Source organism: Hippoglossus stenolepis, chromosome 22 (genome assembly GCF_022539355.2).
Source record: "Hippoglossus stenolepis isolate QCI-W04-F060 chromosome 22, HSTE1.2, whole genome shotgun sequence".
NCBI lineage: Eukaryota > Metazoa > Chordata > Actinopteri > Pleuronectiformes > Pleuronectidae > Hippoglossus > Hippoglossus stenolepis.
Window position 1 is genome coordinate 4,474,032 of NC_061504.1, and position 15,350 is coordinate 4,489,381.

General features: G+C 41.6%; 2 protein-coding genes and 1 non-coding gene across 3 annotated transcripts; all 3 read left to right on the forward strand.

Moving 5' to 3' along the window:
• Positions 1 to 894: 894 nt before the first annotated feature.
• On the forward strand, positions 895 to 7,507 carry phyh (phytanoyl-CoA 2-hydroxylase). The gene is made up of 9 exons (XM_035147183.2): positions 895 to 1,052; positions 2,153 to 2,211; positions 2,614 to 2,724; positions 3,008 to 3,176; positions 3,420 to 3,501; positions 4,729 to 4,910; positions 5,004 to 5,153; positions 5,348 to 5,479; positions 6,393 to 7,507. The coding sequence occupies exons 1-9, from the start codon at positions 987 to 989 to the stop codon at positions 6,444 to 6,446; spliced, it is 1,005 nt and encodes a 334-aa protein (XP_035003074.1). The 5' UTR covers positions 895 to 986; the 3' UTR covers positions 6,447 to 7,507.
• On the forward strand, positions 3,687 to 3,758 carry trnaq-cug. Its single transcript has one exon. It is a non-coding gene; the product is annotated as a tRNA-Gln (tRNA).
• Positions 7,508 to 9,115: 1,608 nt separating the features above from the next.
• On the forward strand, positions 9,116 to 14,395 carry ucmaa (upper zone of growth plate and cartilage matrix associated a). Its single transcript, XM_035147184.2, has 5 exons — positions 9,116 to 9,274; positions 10,237 to 10,296; positions 10,385 to 10,483; positions 12,578 to 12,676; positions 13,937 to 14,395. Exons 1-5 carry the CDS (start codon positions 9,217 to 9,219, stop codon positions 14,023 to 14,025), a joined length of 405 nt encoding a protein of 134 aa, XP_035003075.1. The 5' UTR covers positions 9,116 to 9,216; the 3' UTR covers positions 14,026 to 14,395.
• Positions 14,396 to 15,350: the final 955 nt, after the last annotated feature.

A 15,350-nucleotide genomic window follows, 5' to 3' on the forward strand; every position in this document is an offset into this window, starting at 1 on the left:
TCTGTCCTGGTTAAATTACAAAGCCGGCAGTGGCTGCTGCATCATGTCCTGCTCTACCACACCCCACAGCTGTTCTATTGCATTAAGATGAAACGAAGGGGAGGCATCTGAGCGTCACTTCATTATGTTCATAAAACCTTTTCCTTTGTGACACTATACACGTTCACACGGGACCTACACAGTCTTTAGAAGATGGTAAATTGTGGCTATAAAGGGATGTTCAGCTATAACACTCAAGTATCCAGAGGCCCTAAAACCATTACTATTCCGTTATTCAAGGTTTGCTGAGAAATGTCATGATCTTAGTGTTCAATATGAGGATTTGTGTTACACCTGCACTGTGTTCATAATAAACTGGTGTTCACAGGGCATCTTACAGTGTGTGTGTGTGTGTGCATCCATACCTCCAGCCCATGTGGAGACTTGAACATTACAACCTGGGTGTTTTTAGATTTACCATATAGGGACCACATATACACATATAAAAAGGAAATGATACAATGCTGTGGTGTATTTGTGCAAGTATAAATATAAAACATATACAAATAGGAAACCAAAATGAAATATAAAATGTACTATAAGCACCAGGGAGGGATTGTGCAATATGTTGTATAAGTAAACACTAGAGACTGGACGGAGCAAAGTACAGTTAGTATGATTCTGTTCTATCTGCGGTTTGTAGTTCAGGACTTTGCATTGACTTCCATTCATTTATGACAGTCTGGCCAAAACCTTATCACCTTAACCATGACCACTTCATAGCTGTCTCTAAACTTACCTTAACCAAGTTTCAAGTGTAACCAAAGCTAATACAAACACACAACTTACTTCTGACTCCACCTCCTATAGTGTGTACGTGTGTGTGTGTGTGTGTGTGTGTGTGTGTGTGTGTGTGTGTGTGTGTGTGTGTGTGCATCATTTAACCTCTGTCCCACTTTCTCACTTTCTCAGTTTCTCATCGGGACTGAACTCGACCTGGCTGCAGGATGTCTCGCGCTGCGGACAGACTCAAACTGCTGATCCATCACCTGGATCGATCACAAGCTGCGATCGTATCCTTTCGTTTGCACGGTGTCTTTATTCTGTACCACCGGAGCTCCACGGGACCGTACGGACCGACCCCCGGTCAGCGGAGCACCGAGCGGCGCAGCCCCGGTGCAGCAGGCCGGGGTCTCCGTGCAGCCAGCGGGCCGCCATCCACAGAAACAGGAAGTTAGAGGTTTGAGTATTTTGCTGAACTGTACATGTGTCTCAGTCACATCAAGACTCTTTCAATATGTCTCTCTATATCTGAGGCATTAGCTTCAGTAGCTCAGAAGGCTAACCTGTCCGCTCACAACCCGTTATATGCTACTAGCCTTTATCCTCACAAGCTAACGTATACATGCTTTCTGTGTTTTGATTGTCACGTATCTTTTCACACGAGAGAAAAGCTATTAGACAGAACGTGCATCAAAGATTTACATCATGACTTGTCCAGAACAACAAAGCAGAAGCATGATGTGTTATGGAAGTTAGACAGTTAGGTTATCTTCTCATGATTATGTCACTGTAACTTCCTGCTAACTAGACATGCATTAGAAAACTTCAACTTGGACAAAATGTAGCAGCTCTAACAAACAGAAGAGATCACATCCATACAGTTAAGATGAAGAGATCGTATCAATCAACAAGAAGACATCATATGAATTGTATATGAATGTTATGAGTGGATTTATAGTTGGATCTTTGAATGTGAAGAACTTGTTTGTTCTACGGATCTATTTTAATTCTAATGTTTGTATTCTTCTATGGTCTTTGGTTTAAACATGGCTTCTGGTCTTTTATGCCTTTATATCTTTTTTCTTACTTGCTGATTATTATGACAACCTTGCATGTGTTATTGTTTCATGTACCTGTACTTATGCTTTTATTTTATTCATTCAATTTATCTTATTTAATATTTAACAAAGCATTTTTAGTTGCATTTAATGGATGAAAGGTGCTATCAAAATAAAATGTGTTATTATCATATTATTATCACATGTTAAAGTGTAGAGAGCCTGGTTGGATTCAACATTTAACTGAGGGAGTTGACAGATGTGAAATCTCTCTCTCTGAGACATTGTGAACTGTGGCCTCGTTTTCCCCTCCTTAACTGTTTTTCCTCCAGCGAGCAGCACCGACCTCAGCTCAAACCTTCACGCACAGCAGCCAGCCACACAAACTGAGGTGAGATCCACCTTTAGTTTGAAGGGACTCCTTCATTCCGTCGCAGCATTTGGCAGCTTCAGCAGTTGCCTCAGGGCAAAGGTTCTTGTACCAGACAAGCCTTGTTATCATTCACCTCTGACACAGTTTTATATCAGCAGACAGCTGTGCCTTGCGGGTTCAAGTGACAACTAGAACTGTCAAGTTGTTTTCAGGTGGTGTAGACACAGAGTTGTATGATACAGAGATGAACAGAGGCACCGATGTAGTTGCTTTTTCATTGTAAATCTAATAAGACTTTCAATGCAACACTGTCTGTCCATCATTCCCCTCTGACCAAAAGTCCACAACAGCTTTCAAATCCAAACGGGGCCGACACGCAGGGAGCTTCAGTTGTGCTTACTGTCACTTTTTCTTCGGCAGATACACCTTAGAGACGGACCTGCTGAGCCCAGAGCAGCGATTCTTCTATGAGGAAAATGGCTTCATCCTCATCAAGAACCTGGTGTCGGAGGAGGACATCGACAAGTTCAGGTGACCATCACAAACTCTGGCCCCTGCGAAGGAAACAGAGCTTTACAACAAGTGTATAAACTCATAATATTAAGAGTAGTAACTGTAACACAGTCTCCTATGATAAGGACCACCATCAACCAATTAGAACCACAGACATTAACTTTTTCAATCTTAGTCTCATTGTACGTTTGTATCAAAATACTCACGATAAAAAAATCTACAACGCCACAGTGAAACAGTTTCTTTAGAAGTCCCTCAGATGTGCTGTCGGCTGTTAAACAGTTCTACGTACATTCTGCAGGAAGGAGTTTGAACGCATCTGTCGACAGAGAGTGAAAGTTCCCGGCTTGGTGGTGATGAAGGACGTGGCAATCGCCAAGTCAGAGTTCGTCCAGGATCAGAGGGCCGTCTCCAAACTCCAGGACTTCCAGGAGGATCCCGAGCTGTTCCGGTACTGCAACCTACCGCAGGTACATACACGTACAGTGGGTTTTCATCTGGTGGCTTAGATGTTCAACACTTCCTTTCCAATAATACTGAAAGTGTGGTAGCTGTGCATTACTGTCAAATTAGTTGGGGTAGACCTTTTTTGTTTACTGGGGCCGTGTTTATTATCCACAGGCAAAAACTTCTTTCTGATTGAAAAGCAACTTAAGTTTTCAAATAATTCAAACCCAAGCACTGATGAACAAAACCTTGGCTTTTTGTGTTAGATCCTGAAGCACGTGGAGTGTTTCACGGGACCGAACATCATGGCCATGCACACCATGCTGATCAACAAACCTCCTGATGCAGGTAAGGAGTGAGGAGATCACTTCATCTGAGGTGAACCGATTTGTTGATTGGTCATCAAATTGATCGGCATAAAATTCAACAATTGTCAAAATTTGCTGCACCAGCTGATTTGCTGTATATGATCATTAACTCAATATTTGTGGGTTGTGGACACGATTACATAACACCAGGGGGCAGCATCAACAGGTTCCATGGTGTAATGGTTAGCACTCTGGACTCTGAATCCAGCGATCCGAGTTCAAATCTCGGTGGAACCTTGTTTATCTTTGTGACGCAACATATCGTTGGAGTTAGCAATCAGATGGTGAATTGCGGCTATAAATGGATGAACATGGTCAGCAACAACACTTAAATAGGCTGTGGCATTCAAACCATGATTGACTGTGCCAGCAAAACATTCTCCACAGCATTACACCAGCAGCAGACTGCACTCTTGACACCACTGACATTTAGCAGAGATGGGTCCATGTTGCTGAGGTCAAACTCTGATCCCATCACGTGTGACAGCAGAAATCCACGTTCATCACACCAGTCTTCATCTATTTCCAATCTTGATTGTGCTGAGTAATTCACCCTCCACAACACCAGTTAGCAGGGTGGGAATGATTTGGATTTTCAGCGACCTGAGTTGAAATCTCAGTGGGACCTGAGTTTTGAAAGATGATGGAAAGTGTGAAATAAATTTGATCCTAATATTGTAACGAAAACATGAAAATTATGGGCTGTGTACACAACAACCTCCTGCTCCGATCGTTCTATTTATTCTTGATTATTATACATTTTACATAACATATGTATGTTTTCACAGCCAGGACGGCCGAATGGTCTAAGGCGCTGCTTGGACTGTTGGTTGGATCAAACTACTTTTACTTCCACGAAAAAATGATAATTTATAGATTTTTCAGGCCGGGTCAAAACAGCCTTGTGGGCCACATACAGCCTGGAGGCTGGACGTCCCCCATCCCTGCTTTAAGGCTTGAAATGGGTCAGGAGCCAATCCCAGCTGAAAAAATAAAGATCAGATATAATTTATCCTAAGTTTAAGTTTAGAGGTGCCCTGTGGAGTTTTCTTATTAACAGAGTTTTTCCTATTTTTTTTTTAATCCTGCATTATTTACTAGCTAGCAATCGCTGCCCAGTCCCCATTGCTCAAGTCCTTGTGCAAAAAATATTGCTACATGCCATGATTGGTCAAATTAGTCATCTGGTGTGTGTCCTGTGTTTCAGGTAAGAAGACGTCCCGTCACCCGATGCATCAGGATCTGCACTACTTCCCGTTCCGACCGGCCGACCAGATTGTCTGCTCTTGGACGGCCATGGAGAAAGTGAACAGGCAGAACGGCTGCTTGGTCGTCCTGCCAGGAACTCACATGGGCACGCTGCAGGAGCACGACTACCCCGAGTGGGAGGTACACAAACGCACACAAAAAGCACTGCCAGAAGCGGGACCACACCAGCACACACACACACGTACAGTATCTCAGCACTGTGTCTGTCCTCAGGGTGGGGTGAACAAGATGTATCACGGTGTACGAGGCTATGACTCGCAGCACCAGAGGGTGCACCTGGAGATGGAGAAGGGCGACACCGTCTTCTTCCACCCGCTGCTCATCCATGGCTCCGGCATGAATCAGACACAGGGGTTCCGCAAGGTACGACATTACCCTCAATGCACCTGGTGGTCCAGCGTTTCCCAGACCAAACACCCTGTAAATTCACAGGGTTTATACGCTACTATTTATCGGAATTAAAAACCACAAATTGTATTGGTAGATGTGATTTAAAAAATATTATGAATTCAAAGGCACTTGTGTGTGATCCTGTGTGATCATGTGTGTGTTTCCAGGCCATCTCCTGTCACTACGCCAGCGCTGAGTGTTATTACATCGACGTGAAAGGAACCACTCAGGAAAACATAGAGGAGGAGGTGAAGGAGATCGCGTCCAGGAAGTACGCTGTGGACGAAATCACATTCAAGGTCAGAGATTTACATTCATATTACTTTCTTTGAAACAATGTTACGTGTAACAGACTCCTGGATTTTGTGGTGTTTTGCACTGTTTGATGACAACACAACTATAAAAGCCACCACAGAACTACAAAAGCCACTCAACAGTAACACAATGTAATAACAGCGAAAGTGAGTGACGACAATGTTGACAATGAAGCGAGCAGAGTTACTTTCCGCGGTCAAGCCCGTTGCCTCTTAACATGCGACAACACAACTGAAGAAGCGCAGCAAATCTGCAAAAGTGATAACACGGATGCAAAAGCCTCAACACAAATACTGAAGCGACAACACAAATGCAAAAGCCACAACATAACTGCAAAAGTTACAGCACAACTGCAAAAACCACAACACGAAGACAAAATCCTCAGCACCAAAGACAAAAAGGATAAAGTAAAAATGTTTATGTTCTTCATTTTTGGGTGCTTCTGTTGTGGTTGTGTTTCAGAAAGGTGGCAGTTGTGTGGTGGCTTTTGCGTTTGGTATACGCTTTTGTCTCGTCCACCGTAGAATCCCACATGAATGCAGGATTTCACAAAACACGTGATCACACAAATGAGTTAGCGAGCATATACAGTACTTTAAAGCTCAGAGCAATGAGAGAGCAGTGATGGTAACAAATTAGACAGAGAACCTAGAATTAGAGCAAACACAAGGATGACTAAGTATTCAGTGTGAGAATGTGATGTGATGGGTTTAAAAGTCCAGTATTTGCTTCACAGTCTTCCCTATTTTCACCAAAAAACTGTTTGATAAAAATGACTTTCTACTTGACTGTTAATATTTAGCATCTAAGCTCTGGTCTGAATATTATTGCTAAATTATTGTAAAAAGGCACATTTGAAAAAAAAGGTGAATTGAATCTTTAACTCTTCTTCTACAGGATACCTGGGCTTTTAGAGGTCGTCTGGTGCAGGGAGAGAGGATTTCACTGTGAGGACGCCATTGATCAGAAGACGGCAGAATGATGGCAGAATGACGGCAGAATGACGGCAGAATGACCAATCACTGAGCTGAGAGGAGAGTAGGTTAATATAGTGCTGAGCTCCTTAAAGTAAAATCCCTAAATTCCTTTAGCAGAGGAGGAATAGAGCGTTTAAGACTACTTACTGTACATGTAATCATGCTCAGAAGAGTTGGGAGATTTGTTCTGGAAAAAGGTCATGTGGTCCTAACAGAAAACATAAAGACAGGGAATCAGATTTAAATGAAATATATATAATTTACCTCATCAGAGTTCTGAGGAAAATGAATCCTCTGACTTTCTTTCAACCTCGTGCTGCTTGTTTTGCAGCACAAAATAAAGCTGAATTAGCACTTAAAAAAGAAACAGACCTGTGTGGAACAATGGAAAAAGCTGTAATTTAGTTTTCAAAGAAAGGGATGTTAAGTGCGAAGATGTAAGCCTGAGAAAGACTTGTGGCATGTTGCTTTGACAGAAAAATGAGTATTGCTGACTGGCTGATTAAAGCACTAACATGGGTCAGGATTGGGATTGAGTATCGTGAATTTTATCGATTCCAATTCTGCTCATCGATTCCGATTTTCTATTCCAATACGGTAACAAATGGGTGAAATGTTTAGATAACAAAAACATCTTTATTCTTTGAAGACACAAAGATACACAGGATCATTTTTATTTTACATGTGTCTGTTGTTCGACAACATTTTAGGGAATTAGGGATGTGTTGCCACTTCAGATAAGTAATGATATCTCAGCAATGACTCAACAAACTAACTTTAACACAAAACAAATCATATATCTCTAGGAAGTGATAAGCAGAACACAGGGGATTTGGTTCTACTTTGGAACAGAGTTTAGGATCTCGACCCCAGCCTTGATTTAAACTGCCTTATAAACGTATCACTGTGTAAATCGTCTTGTTTCTTTTGATTGATAAATGTTTGATAACGAGTGAGTGGGTTTTAATATTGTTTGTATGATAATTATGAAGTTTTAATACGCTTAATAATAAAAAATTGCTGCTATAATTATGACACTTTGCTTTGATTTTCTCTACAGTTTCAGACACAGCTGCCACTTTGACCTGTGTAACGTGGTTTAATATAATAATGGTCAGTCGTAAAATACGATACGTCTACAATGTGATACAGTTATACATTACATACAGTAATGACTATAAGCATATATAGTGGCAAGAAAAAGTACATGAGGGTTAGTTCACATCAGCAGATCTAATGTAAGTGAATGGACTCCTCCTCACTACAGTTAGTTTATGCTGATGCTATTAGCTGAGGGTTGCACGTGCTGTTTCCATCCTGAGAATGTTTGGACGATGTATTCACTATGGACAGGAATAATGATTTGTGTGTAAATGGTTCAAATAGATTATGATGTGAACACATTTTAGGACAAATTTATACATTAATGCAGGTAATTCCAAAAAAATGTACTTACTTTCTCTTCCCACTGTCTGTATATTATAGTGGTATAGTGTGTTAAATCAAGTGAGTAAGGGACAGTACAAAAACATGGGCCAAAGTAAAAGTACATGTTATAGTACATGTTTTCTCCAGATAGTTTTTTTTCATTTGTAGTTCTTATCATACTGAAGTTTCTTTGTGTTCATTTTTCCAATAAGTTTTGTAAGTTTGGCCTAACCCCATGTTGACACACAAATGCACAGAAGAGCCCATTTAATAATTAAACACCAGCAAGCAAAATACGAGGATACATTTTGCACATGCATATTCGCATAAATACACTATTGCACACACAGCAAATAGTTTCACCCTCACTCAGGCTCATTTGCTGCTAAATATGTCCCAGACTCCAGATCTGAAAATAGTGGGCCCGTCGTCTCTGCCCAGTTTCCTTTGCAGGAAACTGTTCCCCAGTTTCAAGTGTCTTTGGTAGTTTTTCCTCACTCTGGTTGATGGTTACAGACGGAGGATGCTGCATCTCGTGCAGATTGTGAATCCCTATGTCGTGAATGGTGAACTGAAACACACTTCAGATTGAACTACAACACTCACAGTCAAGGAACAATCCACAGAAACCTACTGTGTGTACCAAGCATCTCTCAACTTCATGATGAAGCATTAAACACAGGTTAGTACAGGTGTATGCTGCCTTATGAGATCATACACATCTGGAGCTTTAACAAATGGGTTCAAATGTTACCACCTCTATACACATTCAACCTGTTAAATACACGTCATTCACTTAGAAACACAACAATGGACATAGAGCATGTGATAAAAAACAACAAAAAAAGAATAAGCCCAGTGTGTTAAATTATAATATGTCACAGTTTGGGATTATTTTGCAACAGCTACATATTATTTATTCCTGACATGTTTCACCTGTCTAATATTATATTTTCTTTTAAGAAGATTTAGGATTGATTTCAGCGTTAAACCTTTGTGAGTGAATCTTTTAAAATGAACTATTGACCTAAGTTAAAATTGAATGAACATCAACAACTGGTTTCTACTTAAAAAAAATTAAAAAAATCAGCTCAATCCATTATTCCTCCTTTACCTCCTTGATTTTTTCTTCTCCTTCTTTCCGTCCCTTGGGAGATTGAAATTCCAGCAGCCCTCCTCCCCTCTCTTAGCCTTTCTCCCTTTTCCATCTCCTCCCACTCCCTTTCTTCCCTTCCCTCCCTCATCTTCCTCTCCTCTCCCAGTTGAGTTAGGTGCACTGTTTAAGTCCAGTACGGTTCTCACCTGGCTCTGTCAACATGTCCTGGACTCGAGTGATTGTCCTCTCTGCGCTCACCACCCTCCTCATCCTCACCTGTGAGTATTGTGTGTGGGCGGGGTGGGGACAGGGAAGGGTGGGGGAAGGAGGGTATTTGGGGATTTTACATCTTCAGGGGAGATAAGCAGAAGTGGTTTGAGCGTATACAGCACCATATATGGATATGTGCTGTCACTCTTTGTATGAAAATTTATATTTATTAAGCTGGGAGAACTTTTGACTTTAACTTCACTTTTTAATATAAGAGTTAATTTGATGATTTCAACGTTATTTTCAAACTTCAACTAATAATAGCAGGTTGAGTTCTCAGAATATATGATAATTCTTGTATTAGACCTTCAATAAAAATATTTGCATCAAAGTGAAATATATTAGGATTGTTCACTCTTTTCTTAAGTGAAGTTACATTTGGCCCTGATTCTGTTCTGCAGTACAAACACATTTGGTTAGTTTCGAGCTGGTGTATCTGTAAAAGCTTTGTTCATGAGGTCAAAAGCTCAGCAGCCAAATGATTTAGACAAAGTTATTAATTTGTCATTGTTTCTCTGGCTTCCACTGACTTTTAAAATCGTCTGAGCTTTCATTAGTGCCGTCACCAGTGAGCGGAGCTGCACTGCTAAATGTTACTGATTTGATTCAGTTCAGTTTGAAGATTCTTAGTTTGTAAAGTGAAATTTGGAAGATGGCTTTGCAATTATGGATAAAATACCTCCGCCAAGGAGTTTTTTGTTTTTACCTCTGTCCATTCAGTTGGTTGTGTGTGAGAAAGTCAACACAAAAACTACTGAATGGATTTCCACAAATCTTGGTGGCCATTATAGTTTTCATCTGATACTAATATGTGTAACGAAATAAAGAATATTTCATGATCAAACTTTTGTGTGGCTGTCAAGATCAATTTGTTAGATGCATGGGGTTTTGTGTACAATTGGTCTCTTATCACTAGGATAAAAAGACAAAAGCAAAAACAATAAATAACAGTTTCTCCTTTTGCCCTCAGTTTCCAGTGTGGTGGAAAACGCCGCAGTACGGGACGACTCTAAACCAGCCGACCACAAAGGTGGCACCAGTTCTACACTTTTCACTATTTCACATGACTTTGACTTTGTCTTCCACGTGTGACCTTAAACATGTGATCTGACCCTCAGGCGCAGCACGGCAGGTGTTCATGCCCGAGTCGGACGCCTCCAACTTCTTCAAACGTCGCGGTCGCAGTCGCCGTTCGGTCCAATACTATGAGTTCCAAGGTGAGGCTGAGATAAAGGCTGCTGCTGCATGCCAGAAAGTGGATGTAATTTTCATAAAATGGTGGAAAATATTTGGGAATCATCTGACTTTGCACCTGACAGACCAGTTTAACTCAAGCAATATTACTTCTCTTTAAGAACTTTTTTTCATTTTAGAATCTCATAAGGTCGTGTCTGTCAGCTCAGTGGCAGAAAGCCAGCAGGATCTTGACTGAGTTGTTTGGTGGTGAGGAGGAGACGAGGGTCGACGGTGGCGTTTTTGGTTTTCTTTTTGTGGTTGAGTTGCCCAAACGCTGCCCGAGTGGTTGATGTGGCCACACTGGGCAGCCTTTACTACGGCATGATTGCCCAGAACGTGTGTATGTGGGTCTTTGGGGGAGTTTTGCTTTGTTGGTTTGTGGTTTAAAGTCTGAAGATTATAAAGGTTTGAGGTTTTGACTGCGAGCTGGGAAAGTTCAAGAGAGAAACACAGACAGAGAAGGGGAATCTGAGGCAGGTGCTTCAGTAGCTGCTCACACACGCATGCACAGCCGAGCTGGAGGCTGCAGAAGGAGTCACAGGGTACTATGGAGCAGGCTGTCCCTCTCTGCTTCTCTGTACAATAAGCTCATTCTTCCACTGCCAGCATCAGCACGATACACACACACACACACACACACACACACACACACACACACACACACACACACACACACACACACACACACACACACACACACACACACACACACACACACACACACACACACACGAGAGGTGTTGCAGGAGAATTGTGAAAACATACAAGGATCATATCAACACCGTGTGCCTCTTAATCAATCTTTCACAAACTGAAAGCAGATTCGGGCAGTCGGTTAATGGAGATAAAAGCATGGAAAGGGCCACACTTGCCAATATTCAGCAGACAGCATTTTTTCCATCTTTTTATCAAGTGTCAAGTGTCTCTTTGTGAACTTCTCTCTTTTCTGCTGGAAAACCCATCAGAGAAGCACATATGTGCCCCTGAACAGGCCTCCGGAGACGGGTTCGTCTTGCCCGCCAATCGGAGCACCAAACAGGGTCATGGCTTTGAAAACACAGACCCACATTCCTGGAGAAAGGTTGATTGTGTACCTTACCAGCCCAGTCCATGAGAACGGTGTGTGTGTGTGTGTGTGTGTGTGTGTGTGTGTGTGTGTGTGTGTGTGTGTGTGTGTGTGTGTGTGTGTGTGTGTGTGTGTGTGTGTGTGTGTGTGCGCGTGTGCGCGTGTGTGCGTGCGTGTGTGTGTGAAAGGGACCTTGAATTGTTATGATTGTGATGTGCAGTAGCTAAGGCTGGAATTTAAGGAGCATTTACAAAAGACCATTATTGACCAAGAAAAAGTACTAGATTGCGCACCATTATTTAAAGCTAGGGTTGGTAATCCTGGAAAAGACAGATAGAGCAGGCTACACAGCTACAATGCAACTGATACAACACACTCCCGGTACTGGCCCCCCCACGATTTGGCAATGCAGTAGTTTCAGTTTGGATGAAAGTGGTGGAACGACCAAATGACTTTAAAGAGGGCACAGAATGAACTAATACTTCAATATAACATGAATGTTTCGTGTTGTGTGGTTCTTATGAGATGTGCTAATATTCTACAAGTTGGTGTGAGGGTGGACGTAAGCCATGTCCTGCAGTGCGACAAGCCACTAATCAATGAGAAAAACAAGTTTGCAGAGTAGCGGCAGGTCTGTGTTTACATGGAACGTTGTGTTGTAATTCCTACATTTATAAGCTGATTATTTAATTGAGGGAAAAACACAGACAGAGTAGTAACGTCTAATATATACAGTGGCTGCTCTGTACCTGCATGGGTGGGGACGGTTTTGCACAGAGATGGAGGAGGTGTTTTAGATTTAGTTTGAGGTTTTCCAGTGATCTAATGGTTAATAAGACTTTGGCTCTACATCCATCTTAGCAATGTTTTGAGCCAAATGTGAACCAGGCCAGCAAATGGGGCGTCAAGGTTGTTTAAGGAGGGAACAGAAAATGGCTGCACCCGTTTCATCGATCAGTAGCATGAGTGTGTGTACACAGATGACACTGTCGTCTTCTCCTCTCTGCAGCTGAGCAGAGGATACTCATTAAAGCGGACGAGCAGAGGAGGGAGTACAACGAGGAGCAGAGGAATGAGTACGAGAACTACGTCGAGGAGGATCGCGATGGTAAGACTTGGATTCGGCTGCTTTTGGTTGGTTTGGTTGGTGGAGGTAGAACAAGTGAAAACAACTTTCTACAGATGTGAAATAAAGAAGAAACCACCATCCATCTGTCCCTCATTTCCCTGCTTTCTACAGAGGGCTGGAAATACCAATGTCAGTACATCTCATGAGAAAGATGGAGCATAGACACTGACAACCTTTAATATCAGTTATCACAACAAAGGCTCAATGAAAGAATCGACTAAGGGAAGCCAGAGTTTTTGTTTGGATCTTGGATGAACCCCTCGAGCGGGGGCTCGTGGGCTGTGGGCTGCAGCAGAGGGCCGAAGACTCCACACCGATTTAAAGTGTTAATTTGTGGTTGACCCCAGACCGACAATCTTCTCTGTGGTTGTCTGTCGGCATGATTAAGTTAAAGCAACAATTTCTAAAATAAGAACTGCTAACCACAAACATGTGACTGCTTTTATGCGGTTTTATGTCAGAGACGCAGTGTTTGGGGTAACGAGTTATTTTAGGAAAACAAAAAAGATCTGCTCCGGTTGAAGGAAGACAACTGATCACCATCTGTCAAGACTCTGTCAAATTGCTGTTTTCTGTTTTGGGGTTAGAGGACGAAACATTCAAGCATCTGTAGCAGGCACAGATTCCTACATTGGTCCCTATGCTACATAAAAAGCCCCTCGGGTTAAGTTTAGGGTCAGTGCATGTACTACTTCAGCATGAACAGAGGAAAAAACCTTGCTATACTGAATTAAAAGAATTATATTCCAAGATGGCTACCCCATTGCAGTCCCAAAAGCAGAAAGAAACTTTAGCTTTTTCAAATTGCACATTAACGAGTGATGTTGGCTTTGCCGCCATTTTGTTAGTGGGTTGTTGACACATGCACCTGCCGTTGGTTTCACTGAATGGGAGATATCAGAAATTCCCAATATGTTTAGTTTACAATGGCTGCATGGGAGATAAATTGCTTTTTACTTATCTGCTTGTAAACAGTCTGTACGATGATGTGTTGATGTGCACCTAGCTAAATGCTAACAGTTTAGAGGACTAGTATTTAACCTTAATGATATTTTAGCGAAAGATTTATGTTCCGGGTTTTAAATACATTTAATCAAATCTGCAATGAAACATTAATATGACATATTAGCAAACTATTGCCGATACGTGTAGTTACAGAACAGTTACGCTCTAGGGGCTATAGAGTTACTATACAAATATTGATTATAGCTGCTCTAATTGAACGTTTGTTTTCCACAGAGACAAATGAGCGATCGAGGGAGACGAACGAGCAGCTGAGGGAGTATCACTACGACGGCTATTACCCTCGCTCCCAGTGGTTCCACTGAGCACACCTGCTGGTGTGGAAGCTACAGCGCCTCTCACTGGGGCAGCAGTGGTACTGCCACTGTGACACGTTGAGAGCCAGTGCCAAAATTCGTACCGTTGTTTTTCTACTTTAATCTGCAGGATGAAACTTTTCTTTTGCTTTATTTTTTATACAGCCTAAACTATGCAATATGTCTCCATGTTAAACTGTAAAGTGCATTTAAAGTGCACTTTTTGAATTGAAGCTAAATGTTATCATTGATGTTTTGCATGCTTGTTTTTATTGCCTTTTACACATATACGTGGTTATATACAGTGTCCTTCAGTCAGCCTGAGAGTGACGTCATTACTTTAAGTGTAAATAACAAATAAAGAGGAATTTCCTCATTACCAGGCCACTGTTTTTGACTCAAGCGAGCACTGTCTGGTATTTGGAGAATTTAAAAGGGAGGGAGGTGGTGTGGAATAAAAGAGAAGACGAGGTGAGCTGCAGAAGTCATCAGGCCAAAATCCATTCCACATTCCACAGTGGAAATATTAGACTGGGAAGCCGAGAGACTCAAGAGGTAGAGAGAGGAGGAAGGGAAAAAAAGCAGCAACAGGGTAATGAGCCGAAAATTAAAGCTTCAAAATGATGAGGCTTGACTCTGTATAATTACATATATCCAAAAACCTTATTTCATATCTATACCATGATTCCACCTCAGATCTCTCCTGTTTTAAGACCGTTGGCTCGGAGACTTGAGCGAGTGCCACCTGGCCTCTGCAGTCATCGCTCCAACACATGGAGCGTGTTAGTGGGTGTTTGTGTCCCATCACAGGAGACTGGTTCAGTCCCCATGACCCAAATATCTCTGTTCAGAACTATTAACAGACTAATAACTCAGAGTAATAACTCCTCACTAATGTGATACAAAAATAAGTTGGATATATAAGCAAACTGCCTTATTTTTACATTCTGAGTATCTTAACCTCCCACCAATATTGATGATAATCATAAAAACCACTGCCAAGACGTGGCTCCCCTTAAATTCAATCAAGCTGCTCCAAATTTCACACATTATATCAGTTCCCTAAAAACACCAGATAAAAAAAAGTTTGTATCTGGGAAAATGTTGGTGAAAAAGTCACAATATTAAAGACAGTGATTAGAAATTCCTGACTTTGGCCCCTCTGTCCAGATCTGCACCAAAATGAAAAGTGTTCCTTCTCGGCCCAGGACTTATCTTTAGGTTTCGTGGAAATCCGTTTAGTAGTTTTTATCTAGTTGAATAATCCTTTTTCATATCAGACATTTTGACCGACCACAGCAGGACTAGCACAGATCTTATTTATAAGAACACAA

Excerpts from the sequence above, each read along its gene's own strand:
- phyh (XM_035147183.2), top strand. The coding sequence starts at position 987 with ATGTCTCGCGCTGCGGACAGACTCAAACTGCTGATCCATCACCTGGAT. Across the intron at positions 3,177-3,419 it reads GGTACTGCAACCTACCGCAG|ATCCTGAAGCACGTGGAGTG; the intron begins GTACATACACGT and ends TTTTTGTGTTAG. Across the intron at positions 5,480-6,392 it reads TGGACGAAATCACATTCAAG|GATACCTGGGCTTTTAGAGG; the intron begins GTCAGAGATTTA and ends CTTCTTCTACAG.
- ucmaa (XM_035147184.2), top strand. The coding sequence starts at position 9,217 with ATGTCCTGGACTCGAGTGATTGTCCTCTCTGCGCTCACCACCCTCCTC. Across the intron at positions 9,275-10,236 it reads CACCCTCCTCATCCTCACCT|TTTCCAGTGTGGTGGAAAAC; the intron begins GTGAGTATTGTG and ends TTTTGCCCTCAG. Across the intron at positions 10,297-10,384 it reads TAAACCAGCCGACCACAAAG|GCGCAGCACGGCAGGTGTTC; the intron begins GTGGCACCAGTT and ends TCTGACCCTCAG.